General features: G+C 32.7%; 2 protein-coding genes across 3 annotated transcripts; one reads left to right on the forward strand and one right to left on the reverse strand.

Annotated features, from left to right (window-relative positions):
- Nucleotides 1–37: 37 nt before the first annotated feature.
- LOC125860992 (uncharacterized) lies at nt 38–14,429 on the reverse strand. 2 transcript variants are annotated; one of them, XM_049541066.1, is made up of 13 exons: nt 14,295–14,429; nt 14,155–14,217; nt 13,906–14,076; nt 12,386–12,514; nt 9,567–9,706; nt 8,415–8,504; nt 7,042–7,185; nt 3,375–3,527; nt 3,081–3,206; nt 990–1,091; nt 461–631; nt 297–376; nt 38–215 (listed from the first exon to the last, which is right to left on the reverse strand). In XM_049541066.1, exons 1-13 carry the CDS (start codon nt 14,347–14,349, stop codon nt 167–169), a joined length of 1,473 nt encoding a protein of 490 aa, XP_049397023.1. In that variant the 5' UTR covers nt 14,350–14,429; the 3' UTR covers nt 38–166. The 2 variants fall into 2 exon arrangements, with proteins under 2 accessions (XP_049397023.1, XP_049397014.1); XM_049541057.1 differs by having other exon boundaries at nt 3,081–3,209.
- A 5,911-nt stretch (nt 14,430–20,340) lies between these two features.
- LOC125861026 (B3 domain-containing protein Os04g0386900-like) lies at nt 20,341–21,325 on the forward strand. The gene is made up of 2 exons (XM_049541117.1): nt 20,341–20,477; nt 21,013–21,325. Exons 1-2 carry the CDS (start codon nt 20,362–20,364, stop codon nt 21,323–21,325), a joined length of 429 nt encoding a protein of 142 aa, XP_049397074.1. The 5' UTR covers nt 20,341–20,361.
- Nucleotides 21,326–23,203: the final 1,878 nt, after the last annotated feature.

Below are 23,203 nucleotides of genomic sequence, written 5' to 3' on the forward strand. Positions count from 1 at the left end.
TGAAAAAACAAAACAGAATGAAATAAATTTTGAAAAATAACGCAGAAGGGAAAAGTTGAGATTAACAAAAACAGTGAGTATAAATTGCTGAAGATGCAACAGAACAAATCACTAGAGGGCAAAACATCAAAATGTTCTTCCTACAGAATTGAATGTGCTTTCTAACTTATTCTTGTTCCGTGCCATGAAATTCTCTACTAGCCTCAATAGCTTCCCTGCAATCATATTAGTACCTCACAACAATGAGAAAAACTTGGATACAGAAACAGAAGAGCTTCAAGTCTCAACATGCATACCTGAAAGCAGTTACGAGCTCCTTATTTTCAGGGTCGATCTGTATGCCCTCATAAAAAGCATTGGCTGCGTCTTTAAACCTCTGAAAATGAAATATTAGAATATCAGAAAATATAGGTATACATACAAGTTTGCAAAATTTGACTCCAGGGAGAGAAGGGCATGCCTGCAATAGACGTAGAGCTGCACCATGCCGATAACAACCTTTTGCCCAATCTGGTCTAAGTTCTCTGCAAGCCTTAGCATCAACCAAGGCAGATTCACCTTGCCCCAGGCGGAGCCAACAAAGACTTCTATTCGAAAACAGAGTGCCATCAGTTGGATCAAAATTGATTGCCTGCAGAGTATGAGCAAACACAAGTGAGCCGTGACCATCTCATCTAAAAGCTTAAGTTATAAGAGAGAGCACACTTTGTTCTCAACACGCCCCCTCACGTGCGGGCCTGATTTTTTTCATGGGCAATCATGTGGAAATTCTTTTTTGATTTGGGTGGTGGTGAGATTCAATCTCAGGACCTTTGTATGTTCTGATACCATGTTGAAGTGTATGACCATCTTATATAAAAGCTTAAGCTATTAGCTAGAGCACACTTTTAATATTTAGTTATATTCTCAACAAATACATTTACTTGCACCAAGAAGAGGATAATTACTGGGGAAACATTCAGGAGAAATCCAATAAGCTTAATAGGTACCTGTGCATAAGCATTTATAGCCCTAGGAAAATCATTCCTCTTAAATGCCTCGTCTCCCTTCGCCTTTGCGTCTGCAGCTTTCTTCTTTGCTTCAGGAGTCACCTACAAATCAATCAATTATGCCAATGCAAGATGTTTAGCACTAACCTGTAAACTGTTTTCTCCAACACAAGGTTCTGAGGTACTTCAAATGAAAGAGATGCATACAAGTAATAACAAAGAGTATAAAAAGATATTGATACTGTGTGCAATTTGAAGGCAGCTGAAACAGGAGTCTAGAACCACATCGCTGGTATAATTTCACGACTATAAGAAAAACTTTATGCATTTTGATGCCCTAGGATCACTGGGTCAGTACTGTAATCAAACGTGGAACTGTTCCGACAACATTGTTCATTGGACTTCTTGAAGACATTAATTTCATGCCCCAAGATGCAGTGTTTATTATGTTATTTACTACATATACTTGCACATGCAAATTCAATTTTGTTGTTTACATGTTTCACATATGTATTATCATATTCACAAGGAGAGATTTCCAATCTGTCGTCAAGAGTGCTTAACCAGAAAAAATGCAAGAACAAAAGATAATATACACACAAGTAAAATATATACTCACTTTGTTCCATTTTCAGAAATGGTTTACTTTAGTGCCATAACTACCCTTAACTTAGAGGTGGCAAATTGGATATGGATTTGAGCAAAAATGGATTGGATTGCAATCCTTCCATTAAATATGGGTAAAATATGGCTTGAATAAAAGGGTTTTAACCCACTTTAATATCCTAAAGCCAATGTATAAATTTCATCGGCACAATGTAAAAATACAAAAATTCACACCTTAAAGAATCTTGCAGATTTTTTCAACCTCAAAGAGCAAGAAATAATATAAAAGAGGTTAAAAAAGAAAAGAAAAGAAATCCAAGATCCCCACCCCACCCCCTTCCACACCCCACACACACCAAAACCCAATAAGGAATTAAAAAAAGAGAAAAGAAAGCATACAAATGAAAAACACTATGCTCTGTCTTACAAGTTTTAACAATGGAGATACTCTTTCAGCAAACCAGACTCACTGCCATTCTTCACAAATCTATACATATTAAGTTTTGAACTTATATGTTAAAAGAAAAAAACAGAATGTAGAACTCATCCAATTAAAATTTTGAATCCGTCTCTGCTATTCTAAACTTCTTTCTTTCTTATGGAGACTACAAAGATCCAAAACTATTCCATATATGTTGGTTTCCACCAAGCTTTAAATTTAGCTAATTGTTAGCTGTCAAATTAGAGAATGAAATCATGCTGTTGTTGTTATTGGATACCTGCAGTTCAATCAAATTCCTTTTTCATTTCCAAAAAAAAAATAATGCCTATCAAGTTCATATTAAAGCCAAACTATTTAGTATTCCTACATATAAAGGAGTGATTTTGCATAGTAACCAAACAAATGTTTAGTAAATACATGCACGATAACCAACAACAACAACACAGCCTCCCCTTCCATATCATAATTTACATATCATTTTACTTAAGTATTTAAGATTTTAAAAAAAGGGAAGGAAAAAAAAAAAAGATTTTTCTGCTTCTTCATCTCATTATTTGTAATGAGGCTTCTAGTATTATATTTTTTGCCTTTATTCACTCAAGCAGCAGCAACTGTGCCTCTGGAGAAATGGTAACTTTTGGGAGAGGTACTGGTCTTTGGCCTGGTCCTTTTCTCTGCAGGCCGAGGGATCTGTTATTGTGTTATTGGATCTATATGGATACCCATTTTGTCCATATTTTTATGGATTTTAAAAATAGGCTAAAACCCATATTTACCCAATTAAAGTATAAATCTGGGTAAAATGAATTGATCTCATTAATATGGGCTGAAATTGCCAGCACTATCCTTACTATAGAAGCTTATTCATTTCTGTTAGATGATTACTATCACCAGGATAAAACTAGCAAAACCTGTGATGATATTCCACTTTCTTGACATTATACAAAAAGGCAATTTTGAAAAAATACAACAGAAGGAGACGGTTAATACTTTTCACGTACAAATTGATAACAAATTGAAAACAGTGATCACCAATAACAGACCTCAGGCAAATCTTTCTTTGGAATAATACGTTCTTGCTTCAAGCCCTTGAATTCATCCTCCAGCCTCGTAAGTAGACATCTTAGATTAGCGCCATAGTTTGCTTCCTCCCCAGCTTCTGTACTTTCCTGCTATTATCACAGTTTAGATAATGAAAAGGATGCAGAAGTTTGCAGGAGAGAAGGAATGGAAATAGTCGCTGACCTAGCCAGAACCAATATTTAAAACCAACTCTGAGTTCAGGCAGCAGATCAAAACCAGCAGCGATTTATCTTACAGAAAGACAAATTAAGTACCTGTTTTCTCCTATAATCAGATTGCATAAACTCAATGACTCCATCCACACTCCATTCAGGAACACTCTGAATCTGTGGTGTGACGGCCAATAAAGCTTCAACAGCTGCCCGATTGCCTCTTGTAGCCGCAACATGTATTGGCTTATTACCATCCTGTAGAGATAGCAAAAGTTAAATTTCGGTATGAATTACCAGTCCTCAGAAATTGCTAATTGATTTTTTATTTCCAGCGACTTTGCTCAGAAATTAACAAAGTTCATAATTGAAGTTCTGAATACCAGGGAACCCATACAAATGTATGTTAAGTACAGACACTGGGTCGCTTATTTAGATCAGAATGAATCAGATATTACTATATTAAAGATACAGTAGACCAGGACAAAAAGAAGACTCCCAGGTCCCATCAAGTCATATCTGTAGAGGTATCACACATTATACACCAGCTCTTACATCTATAGATGTTGGTTCTCACTGGAATGCAGAAGGCATGAGACAATTGAGCATAAGACTTCAGCAAACAGTAATCTATAAGAAAGCTTCACAGACATATTAAAAAATGCAGCAAAGCAAAGCACTATCTGCACTTTCTTCAGCTAAATTATCTGAACCCCAGATCGGACCAGCTGGATCTGTCACAACCCCAAAGAAACAGGTCTCAGTTTACCTCTAAACCTGTCTGAAATGTTATTTCAACCACGAGAGAGAAAAGTATCACTTTAATTCAGCCCAAATATCTTAGTAAACCCTTTGGCAAAAATGAATCTGAAAGAGAAGAACACTACTGGAAAACTCAGATCTCCCGGGAGAGGAAGTATCACTATTTTTCTTGTTATTCATCTTTCCTTTTCAAATATTTCAGTCACGAAACTGAAATACATTACAAGATTACCATTGAGGAGAAAATTTTGTTGTTGTCTGTCAAAGTAATTTATAAAATGAATCTGAAACAAAGAGGACACTGTTGGAAAACTCAGATCTGCCGAAAACAGTGCAACGATTGCCGGAAAGTGCTCGAAATCTGGTATAAAATATACAAATCGTTTTGAAATCAAGAAAGGAGTAGACCCTTGAACAAGAAAGCCGCCAAAAAACTGGCCGGATCAGGCATGCACGCTGGTTATGGTGTGGTTGCAGGGAGACATTGTACCTCTTAGTGTTGGTTTCCGCACAACACTAATGAAAAGTGAAACTACCATCTGCGGAGTCACCAAAAAGACACAGAACTATGCAAATTAGATTTGATGAGTCACCATAAAGAGTCAAAGACGCACGGTGCTACACAACTCAGATATGAGAAAGTAGTTTAGAAAGATGCACGACGCTACGCGAATCAGTTATGAGATATTAGTTAGCGGAAAGATGCACGATGCTATGCAATTTAGATATGAGAAAGTAGTCACTAAAAAGATGCACAGTGCTACGCAAATCGGATATGAGAAAGTAGTCATCAAAGAGATGCACGGTGCTACACAAATCAAATCTAAGAAGTCACTGAGAAGAAGCACGGTGACTACTTTCTTTGTCCCGAATGCTTCTCAAGTTAGTCCTTCTAAACATGATTTTTCGTCATGCATATAGTATTGCCCCAACTTTTGCTAACATAATCATTGGCTAGACGGGAAACATGTATAGGTTATAGCTATCCACCGGCAACAGAAGCTTTTTTATTCTCTAACAATATCGTAGAAGCTCTGATAACATGTAAGAAATATAGGAGAAAAATATTATTGAATTGCATCTCTATATCATTACACTGAGATTCCTATTAATAGATACTATATTACAATTTTATCAAAGTCGGATTCTATATACTATTCATGTTCCTATTCATATTCTAACAAAAATGGTCAGGTTTACAATTTCTTATAGAAGGTAGTTAAGAAACCACAATTTGTAAAATACGTAGACCCTAATCTTGGTTTTATTTGTTTTCTGATTGACACTCCCCTTTTCAACCAAATATTTCTTCTTTGTGCCAGATCTCTCATGCATACCTTCAAAATGAGCTCCAATCTCCTGTTATACTATACGATGAACGATCATAAGTTGTGGGTGAGACATCTTCTCATTACTGAAATTTGTATTAGCATCTGTTAGTTGATTTACATACCTAAATTTGATCCATATTCTATCAAAAGACACTACATTAGAGAATGTGCTAGTATTGAAGTCAAATATTTTTCTCAATATAATTATGTTGTGATTAGTTATGATGGGATAAGTTATAATGGGTATAGTTATGCTGAGATTATTTTTTATTGGTTGTTTGGTTTGTCATATTCAAATTATATACATGGCATAATTTCTAAGAATAACCTATTTGTTACAAAAATACCCTCCATTTTATTTAGTTTTTTATACTTTCTTTGCAAGCTTTAATTATTCACTCTTAAACAAAAAAAATTCATCTTATTTATCTTAAATATTTTCTGTGTGCGCATTCTCATAATTATGCCATGTGTTTTTAAACATAAAGCATCCATCTTATTTAGCTTAAAAATAAAACTTTTATCTTAAGTTTGTTAAAGTTAAAAAGATTTAATTGTTGATGTCACTTCATTTAAGCACATATCACTCATACATAGTAAAATAACCATTATCTTCATTTTAATTGATATATAAAATACAAATTTTCAAGTGGTTAAAAGATTATTTAATTAAAAATATGCAATTCAATAGTGGAGTGAACTTTTTAAGAGAAATCAAAATGTAAATAAACATAAGAATTAGTCAAATAAATTAACTTCTAATATATTCATAAAATACAAATTATATTTATATAGTGTAATTTTTTAATGAAAAAATATATAATCATAAAAATAACAAGTAGTGAAGGTTGTGAATGTTATTATTAATGGTATTAAAAATTATTTGAATATACATGTATGTAAAAGTGATGTATAAATGAGGGTGTATATGGGGGAGTTTTTGTTATTTTACATTTTTACCCCGGATAAATTATCCCAGGATTAGTATTCCACCCACAAGTAGGGATAACTTATCCCAGTCATAATTATTAATCCTGGGATAAGTTATCCCACACTTCTTTTTTTTCTTTTGATGACAAGGGAAACCCGCTGCCGCTACCCTTTGGGTGCGCACAGGGTAAAACCTCCGCTCCTATGCAATAGCTCGCAAACCACAAAGGAGAGGTAACCCGCACTAGGCAAGCCTGATGCGATGAGCTCGACCCAGAAAGCAAACTCCTTGCTTTCGCTGGCAAGGGGTTTTGAACTTGAGACCTCCAACATGGAAGTCCCAAGCTCAAACCACTGGGCCACCCCGAAGGGTTAAGTTATCCCACACTTCATAACCAAACAAAGAATTAAGGGGTACTAAAAACTTATCCCGGGATTATTTTTCCTTGTCCATCACACCAAACGACCCCTTTGATTATTAGTTCTCACTCTAGGTTCAGGTTTAAGAACATATTCCCAAACCGAATTATGCATGTCAAATCTGAAAAGTGGGAAGTAGACTAGAAAGTGACAGTAAGGAATACGATTCACATGTGCTTGCAGATAAACAAAACACACGAAAATAAAACTTAAAACTGCTTGGAATCATCTTCCAACAATAAAAAGAAAAAGGATCCCTTGGAAATTTCTTCCAAAATATATTGAAACAACAAAGAATTTATATTTTGTTAGATTTTCTTCTCAATTACCTCATCAGCAGCATTAGGATCAGCTCCAGCTTGTAGTAAGCAGTTAACAATTTCTGCATTACCATTATGAGCAGCAATGAGCAAAGGAGTTGTTTCACCATACCTTGTTGCTTCACCAGTCTTAACATTGACATTAGCCCCTGCCTGGTAATACAAAAGAAGTTGAGCCTTAAGTAGACAGATGCCACGCTTAACCAAGCAACATTGCAAAATACAAAGCAAAATGGAAAAATTGAAAAAGACGATTCTTATAAGTGAAATAGGTGTTTGTGTTCCCGCAAACAACAACACTTCGAATTTGGTGTGGCATATGTAAAAATTGCTTCAGTAGATATAATTTTATTTTTCTACCAATAAACCATCTTTGAATATGTAAGCAATGTTTTCTCCAGCAGGTAAAGGATGCCTTACTTAATAGACCATCTTGGATTAAGTCTTCATTTCGACAAACCATGCTCAAAGAAGGATACATAAGAACCAAACGTGCTACTGTGCAAGGTGTACTCTGTATTTACAATAGAGTTTAAAAGTAGAACACATAACTTCAGATGGAATGAATTATAGAATGAAAAAGGAAGATCAAAGAAGAGCTGATAAACATACATTCATGGGAACAACATGATCACATATTAACAAGCCATTTAACAAGGGAATGACAACTACAACAAGCAGCAGCACAAGGGAAATGGACTTCTGGATATGTTTCCTAGTGTGCCAAACAATAGGTAACCAACAGGCGAGACTCCACAGACTCCTCTCTTTGCAAGTATAACCCTACATACTTTGAATTCCATTCACTTCTCATTTCACGGAACATTTCTTTTGGGCTAATATCACATCACTTTTAGTCACTTCTTAAAGTCTGATTTTAGTCCCGATGATATTTGAGTAAGCACATTTTTTAAGCAAAAATAAATAAGCACATTAAACATTCATTTAGCTGAATTGTGCTAGTCAATAGTAGCAAGTTTTGTAGTCTGATAGCTGGTAGTTAATATGTTGTAATGGGGTTGTGCATTTCAGCTTTTTTTGATACTTGTACATAACTCACTCTTGTTTAATAAAATTTTGTTTTATTACCAAAAACAAATAAAATTGAGAGTTTCAGGAAAGGTGTATTAGAATCAAGTTTCACATGGCTCCCGTATGATCAAAGCAGTTTCTTGTGATTTGAACTAGCACAAATTTTGCATGGTTCCAACACATAGCAAAGTGCAGAATGATAACGCATCAAACAACAGCACCACATGTTTTCTGCAACACAACTTCTTGGAAATGCTCAATTGGATTCAGCAATTTAAAGAACATATAGATAGACTAGAACGATCTAACAAATATATACAGTTTTAAGGAGAAAATAGAATTTTATTGACCTTTACTAACAGCTCCACGCAAGGCAATGAATTGGCTGCCACAGCTGATCCCAGAGGACACATATTATCATCTCCTGTTTGAGCATCAAACTGCAAAAAGTAACTTTCTTTAGACCATACGAACAAATAGAAATAACACTTTCTAAAAGAGTATCTTCACCCCCACCCACCCCCCTTCCGCAAACCCATCCTCAACAGTAGAGAAGAATGCATCAAATGAAATCTAAGTAGCTCGGACTCTTCGCTTTTGGTGCCGCACCCGTGTCGACACGACATGGGTGTGGGTGTGGGATCCGTGTCCGATTTGGTCAACCGATTTTGGGTACTTTGACCAAAATCGATGGGGAAAGACTGGACAGTTTTAATGATTTCGGTAATCTATACAAAAGCTAAGGTGAAATTGAAGAAAATTGAATACCTTTTATATAGAAATTTCTATGTCACTCTCTCTAACGAGTAAGAAATGCAAATCAGGTTCTGTATGTGAAAGAAAAATTTGTGAAAGAGAAATTTATCTTAAGTTGAATCACCAAACAAAAGCTAATTTATATACTATATCTAAGCTAACTATTTTACTAAAACTTCTTTTTCGCAACACCAACACTAACAAACAACTAAGTGAAACTGAAAAGCATGAAGAAAAGAAGCCTAGGCAAGTTAGGAGTGGAAACTCTACACTGTTTAGCAAAGGGAAGAAAGTACATAAAACAAGAGAAGAAAGAAAGAACTCAACATCTATTAATTGGTCACCTTTTGAATAGATCAGTGCAAGAGAAGTGTGTAAGGACTTGTTTGGTTGTGGAACCACTTCATCTAGAAGGCAAAAGCTTAAGTTGTTAGAGAGGGGATACTTTTATTATTTATCAACACGCCTCCTCACATGTGGCCCGACTCTTTTTGCCTTTTGAAGGGAGGGAGGGGGGGGAGTGAAATTTGTTTGGATAAGGGTGGTGGTGATGTTTGAAAATAACCTCTCTCCCTGTTACAAAACAATGATGAACTGATTAAAACCCACTAGGAAGCTTCAAGTCATTAGAAAGCTAACACTTGAACCATACAACTGTTTTCCACTTTGTCTAGTGAGAAATGTTAAAACAATGGTAATTTTGATTTAAGAAAAGGGGGGGTTTAAACAGGTAACAAAGCACTCACATTAGCATGGTGTTCAAGCAAAACCTTAACAGCATCTTCTTGGCCGAGACCTGCAGCCCACATAAGTGGTGTTCCAGCATCACTTTGCAAATCAACGTCTACACCCTTCGACAGTAACAATTTAACCAATTCAATATGTCCTGCAAACAAAGACAATGAAAAATAAAATGTCATTCTATGTAAAGAAGTATAATAAATTGAAGAATGCATGTAGCTACATACATAACAGTATGCAGGACACCACTATAAATAACAATATAACAATTAGGCATGACATGCTGATTGATTTCTCTCATTGTTTTACCAATAGAGAATTAAAAGCTGAATCTCAACTACTGATATCTTTCACAATATGATTAGATCCCTGATTCAGATTATGTGGCAACAATGTTATCGACCAGCATGTGCGACACTTCCGACTAATCCACTAGATTAAGCAAAAGATGTCAAGTAAGCCTGCCAACCCGGGGTTAAGTAGATGGGTCACTCTACTATTTTTAGGTCATTCAATAATAATGTCAACTTAGATGAAAAGGAAATCTGCATATTCTATCAGACATTGTATCACCACTGTGAGATTCTCAGTACTTATAAATGGACACCCTGTTGGTTTCTTTAGTGTGGAGAGGGGACTGAGGCAGGGAGACCCTTTGTCTCCTTTCCTTTTTCCTACTTGCTATGGAAGGGATGAACAATATGATCAAATCAACTAAAGTGAAGTGATGGCTCAGAGGTTTTGAGGTCAGCAGACTTGAAGTTTATAGTGTGAACTTACCCATCTACAATATGCTGGTGATAGCTTGATATTATGTGATGATGATGAAGGACTGAGAATGATCCTAGTGTTGTTTGAAGGGTTCTCTGGTCTACAAATTAATTAGAGGAAAAGCCACCTCTATCCAATTAATGAAGTACACAACATGGAAGCCTTAAATGTTGTTCTGGGAGGGGAGATTGGAGCACTGCCTACATCATATCTTGGGATGCCTTTGTGGGCCAAATCTCAGTCATATAAATTTTGGAACAATGTGGTTGAGAGATGTGCAATGAAGTTAGCAAGATGGAAATCACAATTTCTCTCTAGGGATGGCAGGTTGACCTTGATTAATTCTATTATTGATTAACTACCAACCTATATGATGTCAAAATTCTCAGTTCCCAAAAGTGTAATCACTAGGTTGGATAAAATAAGAAGAAAATTTCTCTGGCAAGGAAACAGTGAGAGAAAAGGCTACAACTTGTTAAATGGGATGTTATGATGGTGGGAAAGAAGCATGGAGGTCTGGAAATAAGGAACTTGATGAATCAGAGCAAAGCCCTTAAGATGAAATGGTTGTGGAAGTTCAATAATGAAGAACAGTCCTACTGGAAGAAAGTCATTAAGGCAAAATATACAGAGGAAGACAACTGAATGACCAAAGAGGTGACTACACCATATGGGGTCAGTGTATGGAGATCCATTAGATCTCTATAGTCCGAGTGTTAAGGCTAACACAAAGATCAAAGTGGGGAATGGGGAGAAAACAGAATTTTGGAAGGATGTTTGGCATGAGGCAGGTAGGCAAGAGGTCTTGTGTCCTGATCAATATTCTCTGGTATCAAACCAACAGAAGACCATAGTAGATCACTGGACTCCTCAAGAGTGGAACTTTATCTTTAGAAGACAATCAAATGATTAGGAGATTTAAAGGGTAGCAGATTTTTTCAACACCATTGGGCAATTTAATGGACTGGAAAGGGGTCAAGACATTTTGTGGCGAAAAGGCAATCGGAGGAGCAGTTTTAAGGTGTTGTGCATACAACTGGCTGAACCACACCAATCAGCTTCAAAGTCACTAGCCATGGAGAGGAATCTGGAAGTCAAAAATCCCACACAAAGTGACATGTTTTTTGTCTGGTTGTTAGCCAAAGAAGCTGTACTAACTGAAGACAACTTAAAGAGCAGGGGAATACCATTACGTTCTAGATGTTTCTTTTGTGGGGAAACTGATGAGACAGTTAACCATCTCTCTCTACACTGCTAAATCAGTGCCAATTATGGAGATTATTCCTGAATCTTAAGGATATGTCATGGGCCATGCCTGCCAAGACCACAGAAGCAATCCAGAGTTGGGAGGAACCAGGAAAGAAATCCAAGAACAAAGATAAATGGAGAATTGTCCCAGCTAGCATATGGTGGGCAATATGGAAGGAATAGAACTCTAGAGCTTTTGGTAGTATAGAGAATAGTATGCAAAAATTCAGAGAATTGTCCCAACTAGTATATGGTGGGCAATATGGAAGAGAGTTTTTGATAGTATAGAGAATAGTATGCAAGAATGCAAACTAAATTGTCATATGCTACTATGTTTTTTGTATAATAAGTTATACTCAAATGATACTATCTCCATAATCGATGTACTAGACTCAATTTAGTAAAAGATAGGAGGATTTGAAGTACATGTTGTAAATATTGGCCAGCACAATTTAGTATTGTCTTTTGAGGAATATACAAAGTTACCAGTTTCAAAAATAAAATAAAATTTCATATTCTATAATATGACATTTCTCAACACAATTTTATCTTTTCATAGTCCTAAGTCCAAAACAACTTATGTCGATCGAAATCCCATCAACTAATATCAAACGATCAAAAATTTTAAAAATTTATTGACTTTTTTGTCTAACATTTTATCAGAAAATGTGGAACTCCCTAAATAGAAAAGTTCAATGTACAAGAGCTACAAGGTACAGCAATTAAATGCATATGAACCCAGGACTCTTTCCCTGACACATATAGAAGCTTCAACCACTTCTACTAACGAAGAGGAAAAACCTACCATTTCCTGCAGCATTATGCAAAGCTGCCCCTGAGGTGCTGGGTGTTGCAGGATCTGCACCCTTTTCTATGAGGTACTGGACAGTAGCAGTGTGTCCTTCCCTAGCAGCACAAAGAACAGGAGTCTGACCTATGAAGAAATAATATATATTAAAAGCAATATCACTTTCAGCACATATCAATCAATCAATCAACAAGAGCCTCAAATCTCAAACAAGTTGGAATCAGTAAATATAAATCCTCCATATATTCCGCTGTATTTGAGTTTACCATTCCTATATTGGCGAATTAATTCTCTTTCAAAGCAAGTTAAGGGTTTTCAACAACTTGAGGTCCCCTAAATTCATATGCTTGACCTACCAAGATTTAATGTAAATATACAACTAAGCCTTGATCACAACAAACTAATCACCTATATGTATCATTTTCATCTATTGTTTTGTATTCTAGCCAAGTCCGCGCTGATTCTTAGAGATTTTAAATCTTTTGAGATAACTTCCCACTCTTGTTATTTTAGTTTTACCCTATCCCTTTTTAGCACCTTCAATTATCGTAATGAAGTCCACCTACATAGTTGGACTTGGAGGCCTGCATAGGACACAATCAAATTGATATAATTGAGGTGTACTACTTGCATAATGTGATTATTTCTAATTTTATATAATCTTGTATGACTACACATTGATTTAACATTGGCAGTTTTAAGATACTCATTTTGTTGACAAGTTGAGTGCATCAGAAGTTCAATATTCATTCCCATACAATATTGTTGGTCTCACAACTATCCTCTAGAACTTGCCTTCCAATTGTTACTAGTTCGGTATCTTTTTTTTTTGATATTTTTTTTTTAAAAGGTAACATATGTTACTAGTTAGGTATCTTTTTTTGTTTGTTTGTTTTTGAGAAGGTAACGTTTGTTACTAGTAAGGTACCTTCATATCCATTTTAATTCAATGTACTACATTTTCGTCTATCATATCATTCTCTTGAAAGATTGAAAAACTAAACTTAAAATATTTGAATTGTCGGCACTTAGGCACCAGAACATTGTCAAATATTTGGATGAACAAGGAAACACTTCATTCAAATGTTGCAAATCCACCAAAATGTATTGATGCCAAGTAGATCCAAAAATGATGAATACTTTTAAGCTTATAACCAAATAGTGCCTAAAAAAATACATAGTTAACAATGTCAATGCTGGGTAAATTTCTGGGATAGTACTTGATGTGTTCTGGAATTGGAAATGTGCATAAGCACGTGCTACTTACAGCTTGCGGAGGCGTACATTATGTCTGTTGAGGTGGAATGGAACTTAGTTAGGGAGTTTAGTTTCTTACAGCTTAATTATTCTATAGCTTTCTCAATTTCATTACCGTGAAGTACCAAGTACCAAAACCTAAATTTTATGTCTAGAATATTCTACCACTATATTACAAAAATTTCAAACCCCTCAAGTTTCAATTACAAAAGCCCTAGAGCCAAATTAATTCTAAACGAGAACTCAATAGTAGAGAATACCTTCTTTATCTCTATCATTGACATCAATCTTCAACTCCTCCACCAAGTACTTGCACATCTTAAGTTGTCCTTCCGTAGCGGCAAAGCTCAATGCCCCTCGTTCTTTACCATCCTTCACAGACGCCACCGTAGCGGCCAACCCTTTCCCACGATCCAGTCCCTTTGCCAATTCTGTTTCACAATCGTCAACTGAGACCCCATAATAAAGAAGGAAAATAGTGTTTTCAATTCTTGAAATTGAAAACTTACTCCTGAAAAGCTTAATATCCCCTGCACAAGCAGCCTCCATTAACTTCTTAACCTGTTGTTTAACTGTTCAAAAAAATTTCAAGATTCATGTTAAAATAACATAGTTGCAGTATTTGAAAAAGAAGTGGAAGAATCAAAACCTTTATCAAGATGAGCAGTAAGCAGCCTCGAAAATCTCTGGTTTTCGTCTTCCATAACTGACGACAGAGAGAAGAATTATACCCAAAAAATGGAAGAAGGGTTTTGCCAAAAGAGAGGGAAAAAACAGAGCAAGGGTTTTGCAAGCAGTTTGTGATCTTTTATATACCAAAAAAATACATGCACTTAAAATTTGGCGGAAGTACATGGTGGGAATGTTATTAAATTACGTCTTTACCCTCGTCAACTATCGAACCACATTTACACCTTATTTGAATGGATGTTATCTGTTGTATTGTATTGTTAGTTTAAATACAATGTTTATTTTGATTATTACTTAAATTTTATTATATTATATTGTTTGAATCCATTATTAGGTAACAACGGAAAGACTTATTTTATGTAACGGCCGATTTTGTGTAATCACTTCGTTACCTTAATATTTTCTTCTCATTTTATCTTTATATATTATTTAATAATTATATTTCATCTTTCACCCTACATTTTCATAGTAACTCTACCTCGTACAATATGAAGCAATACATAATAACCATTGAAATAAAGTGAGGTAAAATCATTGAACTTACTCGACATTAAAATAGCTTAATTGGACAAAACACGATATAAGCAAATAAATATAATATTCATATTTTTTTAAAAAATTAAAATTAAAATTAAAAAAAGAATTTTGAATCTCTCTCTCTTCTTCTTCTTCAACCCCATCTCCACCCACCCCACTCACCCTGAAAATTCTCGTACCACCTGTTTCAATTTGGATTGGAAATATAACCATTATACCCTCAAAATTCTCGTACCACCCACCACTCTCTCTTCCATGGATATTGAAAAATTTGAAAAACTCCATTTATAAGTTTAAGGAAGTTTGAAGAACAACCTTATGAAATGGTGAAAATTTAAAACTGTGACAAGAGGTTGTTGAGTTTGTGCTAGTGAACTTATAGCTTTTAGTATGCTCACACATTCGAACATCTTCATTTCTCCACTTACATCTTTCAAACATGAAATTCTAACATGTCGCATCATGCAACAAAATCAGTCTAAGTGTTACTCTATACAACTTATCTTCTTAAATTCCTTTTATTATTATCTTTTTATCACACATGACTCTGAAGGCAAACCTCCACTTCATTCATATTACACCAATACAATGTAAAACATCATTGATATGATGATCTCCCTCTTTCCTTGGATCAAAGACCCAAGATACTTGAGTATATCAATAATGGATAGTTTCCTCATCTTCTTCTTATTTCATCTGATTTTATAGATAATACTAGTATATGTTTGCTTTTATATAGTACTAGCTTTTTGCACATTCCTTGCATACGTATGTTTTAAGGAAAAATTATGCGTATAAGCAAATATATACTAGTTAATTACTTAACATAGTTATAGTTTGTCTTAATTATAATTTGTGACCTACTTTTAGCTATAATTACGCGGCTCAGCTTTTTAGTTTTGTATAATTCACACATTTGTATAACTCGCACATTTATATAACTTTTGTATAATGTAATTTTTGTATAATATAATTTGTATAATTGTTTACACTTCAAATGTTTGTAATTATATAAATTCATTATTTCGAGTTTATACAAAAATAACTGAATTANTTATTTCATCTGATTTTATAGATAATACTAGTATATGTTTGCTTTTATATAGTACTAGCTTTTTGCACATTCCTTGCATACGTATGTTTTAAGGAAAAATTATGCGTATAAGCATATATACTAGTTAATTACTTAACATAGTTATAGTTTGTCTTAATTATAATTTGTGACCTACTTTTAGCTATAATTACGCGGTTCAACTTTTTAGTTTTGTATTATTCACACATTTGTATAACTTTTGTATAATGTAATTTTTGTATAATATAATTTGTATAATTGTTTACATTTCAGATGTTTGTAATTGTATAAATTCGTTATTTCGAGTTTATACAAAAATAACTGAATTATACAAATATACTCGCGAATTATACAAACGAAGCAGCCTAAATTATAGCTACAAGCCATAAATATATAAACTATAGCTATGAAGCATAATTAAGCTTATTATAATGGCTATTTGCAAAAGTTCCCTGTTTAATAAAAGATGTGTCCTTATTTAAAGAACTCATTTTTTATTTTATTTTTAATTAAAAAGTTATCACCCACTATAGCCAACCACAACAAAAAAGAAGAAGAGGATTTTTAATCGTTTATTTAAATAAAAAACTAAAAAAGAGGAGCAAAACAAGTGTGGTTGCTTATTTTATTTTCTAAAAGTAAAAAACTTCAAAAATCACGCACATTGATTTTTTACTTTGATGAAATATTTAGGCAGCTATTTTTGGATTTGATATTTATTATTCAAAAAAAAAAAATTTCAGAATCTATATTAAGATCATCATTTTATGAATTGGACCAACCCAACAATTTTTTGGTTAAAAATTTCAAAAGTAGACAAAAAGATTCCGCGTTTACATTGTTAAAAGTCTAAAAGCAAACAAAAAATTACGTATTATTTTTATTAAAAACTCTAAAAGCAAGCAAATAACCACATTATTTGTGTTAAAAATATCAGGAGCAGAGAGAGACCCATTATTATTTGTGTTAAAAATTTCAGAAGCAAACAGAGATCCCACCCTATGTAATTAGTGTTAGAAATTTTGAAAGCACACAGAGAATCCACATTATTTATGTTAAAAGCTCTGAAAGCAAGTAAAAAATCAATGTTATTTGTATTAAACACTTCAAAAGCAAAAAAAAAATTCACATTACTTGAGCTAAAAACTCTGAAAGCAGGCAAAGAGACCACGTTATTTGTGTTAAATTTTTCAAAAGTAAACATAGAAAGAATTACTTTTATTAGTTTTAAAAAGTTATTATGTAATTTGATTTTGTAATTCTTTGAGCTAGAATAATCTAGTGCGAGTATTAATGTGACCATTTCTATTTGTAACGATACATAATATTAGATAAAGTAATAAATAGATGTAGTTGTTTAACCAAAAAATATATTGAATTACTTTTCGTAAACACTTAAAACCCCATCACCCCCCTAAAAATCCAAACTATCCACTTTTAGCATTTAGGGGATTTTGTTGTACTATCTTTAAAGTACAACGCACTCATCCTTGTAGTTTTAGAGGAATTAAATCATTTTTGCCTCGACAAAAAAATAACTATACAATAATCCACATTGGTCATTATCTAAAACTTATACTTTATTTTTCATATATGTAAACTTATTTACTCAAAAGTACTTTATTTAATAATATTGATATTAGTTATAGAATGTGTATTGTATTATTATGCATATATGTGCAGTGCATGTACTGAAAACTAGCAATATATCAAATGCTTAAACATCAAAATATATATTTTATACAATTAATTTTACAAGTTATATATCTAAAATTATTTACAAATCTAATAATTTCATTTTACAACAACTGAATGAGAAAAAATACAAACTTCTAGCTTGAAGCTAAAGGTCATCTTTTTAAAAAAATTTGGATAGAACCCCTCGTTTTTATGTTAAAAAACTTCATAGGCAGAACGGAGACCCCTTAATATTTGTATTAAGAATTCAAAAGCAGATAAATAGACTACACATTATGCGGATAAGAAATTCTAAAAGCAGACTAAGAGAAGATATGTTATTTGTGCTAAAAATGTCAAAAGCAAGCAAAAAGTCATATCATTTGTGCTAAAAAATACGGAAGCAAACATAGAGATCCCACATTATTTGTGTTAAAAATTTCAGAAGTAGACAAAGAAAGAATTACTTTTGCTTGGCATAAAAAGTCATCATGTTAATAGATTTTGTAATTTCTTAAGCCAGAACAATCTCGTGCTAATATTAATGTGGTCACTTCTATTTGTAACGATGCATAATATTATATGAAGAAGTAAGTAGGAGCAGTTTTTTAATTTAAAAAATTGAGTTTCTTTTTTAAAACACTAGAACCCCTCCCCCACTCCCAAAACCCCAACCTATCCATTTTTGACCGTTCAAAAATTTTAGTGTACTTTTTAGTAAACTGAATCAAATTGGAAAAAGAATTTCATTTTACAAAGGGTGTAAGTGTAACACATTCATCCTTGTAGGTTCGGATAAAATTCAATCATTTTGACCTTAACAAACAAGTAACAATATGACAATATCCACACTGATCATTGTAATGCCGTAATTTTATCATCTTTAGGAAAATCACTTTTTAAAATCAATTTGAGAAAAATATACTTAGAAAGAGTTGCCACATAATTTTTTAGAGAAATTAAGAAAACTTAATTTTAAAAAATTCTAACAGATAAGCCTTTATAAATTTAGAGAAAATAGGTAAGAGGTTCTCATTTACACTTCAAGAAAATTTTTAAAGTATTTGAAGTATCCGCTAACATGCGGTTATCCTACGACTTAAATTAAATATTTGACTATTTTTTGGAAAAATGATTTAACATAAAAAAAGAAATAATTTACAATATTTAATTAACTTTGAAAAAATAATTAAACAAAAAACAATTTTTAATTTTTAAGAAATGAAGATTTTAATTGAAATATTTGTATTAAATTGCAAGTGATTAAGATTTTAACAAAATTACATAAATTAGAATTTATTTGATTCATTTTAAAACAACAATTTAAACCAATTTGGTTATTTAAAGTATGAAAACCATTTTAAAGATATTCAATAAAATTAAGGAACTTTGTTCAAATAAACTAACATAAAGAACATAGTTTATCTTTTGAGGAATTTTATTAAATTAAACCAAATTAACTGAACGGTTAGTTAGAAAACAAATGAAACAAAGAAAGAAGAGGTTAAGCCAAATTTGGGCATTTGGCCCAAATTCAAATTTCTAGAGCCCATTTAAATTAAATCTGCTGCTGAAATTTAGGAGGGCTTTGGCCCATTCTCCTCTGCCTTTATACAGTGTATACAACTTTCTTATACTGCTGTATATCCTTGTATACTGGCGTCCAGAACCTGCAGATTAGTGTATACAAACGTATATATTCCATTTTTGAACTCCTGTACACCTGCGTCTCTGCTTTCAACCTGTATTTCAACACTTAGTTCGTATATCAATGTATATTTCTGTATACAACATGTATACGACCCATTTTGGACGTTCGAAGGCATGCAATTTCAAATTCCAGCTCTGTGTCCTGCCTTTAATCTATTCAACATCTTTTCTACTTGCAATGGGGCCGACTTGAGAGGGAAAAAATGAATTTAGGGCAAAACAAGTATGATTGCCTATTTTCTCCCATCCCATCCCCACCCCACATTAATTGTGTTAAAATCTTTGAAAGCAAGCAAAGAGTCACGTTATTTGAGTTAAGAACTTCAAAAGAAGATATGGACCCCACGTTATTTGTGTTAAAACATTGAAAGCAGCCAAAGAGATCCCACGTTCTCAGTGTTTGAAACTCAAGAGACCCACATTATTTGTGTTAAAAACTCAAAAACAAGTAGAATTCATGTTATTTGTGTTAAAAACTATGTAAACATGCAAATATCTCACGTTATTTGTGTTAAAACTCCAAAACCAAACAACCAGAAGCCCACGTTATTTATGTTAAAACTTTAAAAGAAGACAAAGAAATAATTACTTTTACCAGTTTTAATAAGTCGTTATATAATTTGAGTCTATAATTTTTTAGGCTAGAATAATCTCGTGCTAGTAGTAATGCGACCACCTCTATATGTAACGGTGCATAATATTATATAAAGAAGTAAATAGGAATAGGTGTTTAACAAAAAAAAAAGTACTTGAGTTATTTTTCGAAAATACTAGGAACCCTACCCCCTACTCCCAAAACTCAAACTAGCCACTCTCGACAGTTCTAGGATTTTTGTGTACTCTTTGACACAAAATAAAACCATAACAAGAACTCCAATCATTTAATCAATCGACATGAATGCACATTTCAATCATTCTTAACAAATTTCTGTTTTTCTTTATTCTGATTTTTGACACCCCATGTTAATTTAAAAACTTATATTCTTCTTTGATTTTTTAATGTGTTTCAAACCAGAAAAGTACATCCATCATGATGGAAAGCATTGGTAGCTCGGAAATTGATAATGATGAATATTGGCCACTTTCTGGAAAATTGTACGTTGATATAATTCTCACTAAGAGCGCCTTCAAACCTACCTACAATTTGGTAACTCTCGTTTTCCCCTCCACATTCTATATAAATCATCCCATTTTCAGTATTTGCTTAAAGATGATTCTTTGTAATAATGACGATCATCCTTAATCAGAATTCTCGTAATGAGTATGTTGTCTTTGAAAACTTTTTACACCAATGTGGACTTTTTGAGGTGGATCCAATTTATTGGGAATATGGGTATTGAATAGAGGAATGATTTTCTAGCCCTTTACATAAAAATTTAGTTGTATGTCTTTTTTATGAGAGATTCTCAATTTTATACATCTTTATTTTTTAAACATAAAAGATTTAAAAAGTTTAATTTTTGTAAATAAAAAAATTTCAAGTTATAGAGATCTCATTTCCTCTGTATCGGATACCAAGTGAAAAAACACAAAAAAAAATTATTTACAATGTTGAATTTTAAGATTAGATGTCATAGATTTTAGGCTTAAAGTTTAGGTTTTAATATATATATATTTGGAAGCTTTGTGTTCTTCTGGATTCATGATTTTTATATTACTGAATTTCTTTGATTGTTTGACAATACTTACCCAAGAAAATGAACAAAGAGCTTCCTTCTGCTGGAGTCCCTGTAGTTCTTACTTGTGGTCGAAAGAAGTGGAATTTGTTTTACGGTGGAGCCAAATCTACTTATAAATTTATTAGCACGGGATGGAGAAAATTTGTGGATGGTAACAATTTGAGGGAAGGGGATGGACTTGTGTTTGAACTGTCAGAGTGCAGCACTAGCAAGATTGAATTCAGAGTTCAGATTCTTAGAGGTGATTTTCCAGCTGAATTGATTCCTGGAGATGTGGAGGGTACAAACAGTGACAACCCAATAATACTTGGTTAAAAACTTATCAATTTCAATAGTTTTAATTAAAAAAAAAAAACTTCTATCAGTTTTAATAGTTTCAATTTCCAAAAAAAAAACTTTATCAATACCAGTAATCTCATGTATGATGTATGTCTCATTTTATTGATATTGTTTTTTCACTTATGTGGTTTATCTATTGGCTCATATTTGATTCTATCTCTCTGAAACTTCAGTGATGATGTTTTCATCCATTTTGATATGAGTGCAATTAAATTGTTTACAACATTTTAATCGAAGCTGAAATGTCAAATTGTATTAATTTCTAAATTGTACTTTAAATTAGTATCTAATTATAATTTTGATACCTTATAGACCATCTTTTACTTGCTAATTGACTCGATATTAACGTGCAACTCATGTTCACATAAATTAATTATATTAAAAACATGAATACTCTTAATTGGAAGAATGAGAAAGAAAATATAGTGCAATTGTATAGTTATCTGTAATCGAATAGATAATTACATGAGAAATATATGAATAAAGTATAATTATTGTAAAGCTTTTTTTTCTGATAGAGTTGTTATAGGTTATTATTTTCATTGATATAATTATTATTATTTTAATCTAATCTCTCATCCTTGGATCAGGGTATTTCAAAACATTAGTTCATTATGTAATCACTATAGTATCTTTCACGTTAATCAATTTAGGACTTTGCATTCAATCAATTCTTTCTTATTTTAAAAATTATTTTCTAGGACTTTGCATTTAATTATGTAACATAATTAACAATAAAACACCACATACACAATTAATCAGCAAGCTTAAGCTTTAAAACACATATCCTCTTATTCGCGTAAAATATTGGGTATAATTTAGTCACACCAAATTTTGATATTTTGTTTATGAATTATAGTTTGCCAATTTCGTAAGATAATACAAAAAAGTTGATTATTTCTTTTTAAAATTTTCACGACTTGTAAAATTTTACAATAAAGAAAATATAATTTAAGAAATTCATATTACATATTCAAACAAAACTTCAATTTTATCCATCTGATTTCAAATCATATTCAAACATACCTACGTAATTCAATCTAAATCGTCCATTTTTTTGCTGAGCAAAAAATTGATGCACGCAAATATTTATATAGTAATCAGATTACTTATTATTTAACTAGTAAAATTATCCGTGCGAAATATCACAGAATTTATAAAATAATACTTAAAACCTATCGGGCATTAAAATTAAAACACTATATTATCTTACATACAAGATTACGTAGTAACAAACATTAATAATGTAAAGAAAAATGAAAATTATTACATCTTATCATTTATCCTTAGTAACGTAAGCATAAATTAATGATTGTAAAAATACATACCAACATCTGTAATAGAAGCAATGCTTTCAATGAGCGACTCAACATGAGCAAATTACACAAATATTTAATTGTGAAGATGAAGAAGAAGAAGAAGAAGATGAGGAGGAGGAGGTTCAGAATTTTCATTGTTTTAAAATGAGAGAAAATCTCTCTATTTATAAACAACAAAGAGTAGTCTGAACAAATATTTATTGTGCCTTATCAGAAAAGTTACAACTATTTGGAAATGTTGCAACCCTTCAAAAAGGTCATGACCTTTCATAAAAGTCACAACTTTTCATAGAAGTCGCAACTTTTCATAAAAGTCACAACTTTTCATAAAAGTCGCAACTCTTCATTATAGTTGCAACTTTTCATAAAAGCCACAATTCTTCATAAAAGTCACAACTTTTCATAAATGTCGCAACTCTTCATTAAAGTCGCAACTCTTCATAAAAATCACAACTTTTCATAAAAGTCGTAACTTTTCATGAAAGAGGAAGGCTAGTTTTAGAAATAAATAAATTAACAGGGAATTCTGATTTAT

Source organism: Solanum stenotomum, chromosome 1, assembly GCF_019186545.1.
Source record: "Solanum stenotomum isolate F172 chromosome 1, ASM1918654v1, whole genome shotgun sequence".
Classification (NCBI taxonomy): Eukaryota; Viridiplantae; Streptophyta; class Magnoliopsida; order Solanales; family Solanaceae; genus Solanum; species Solanum stenotomum.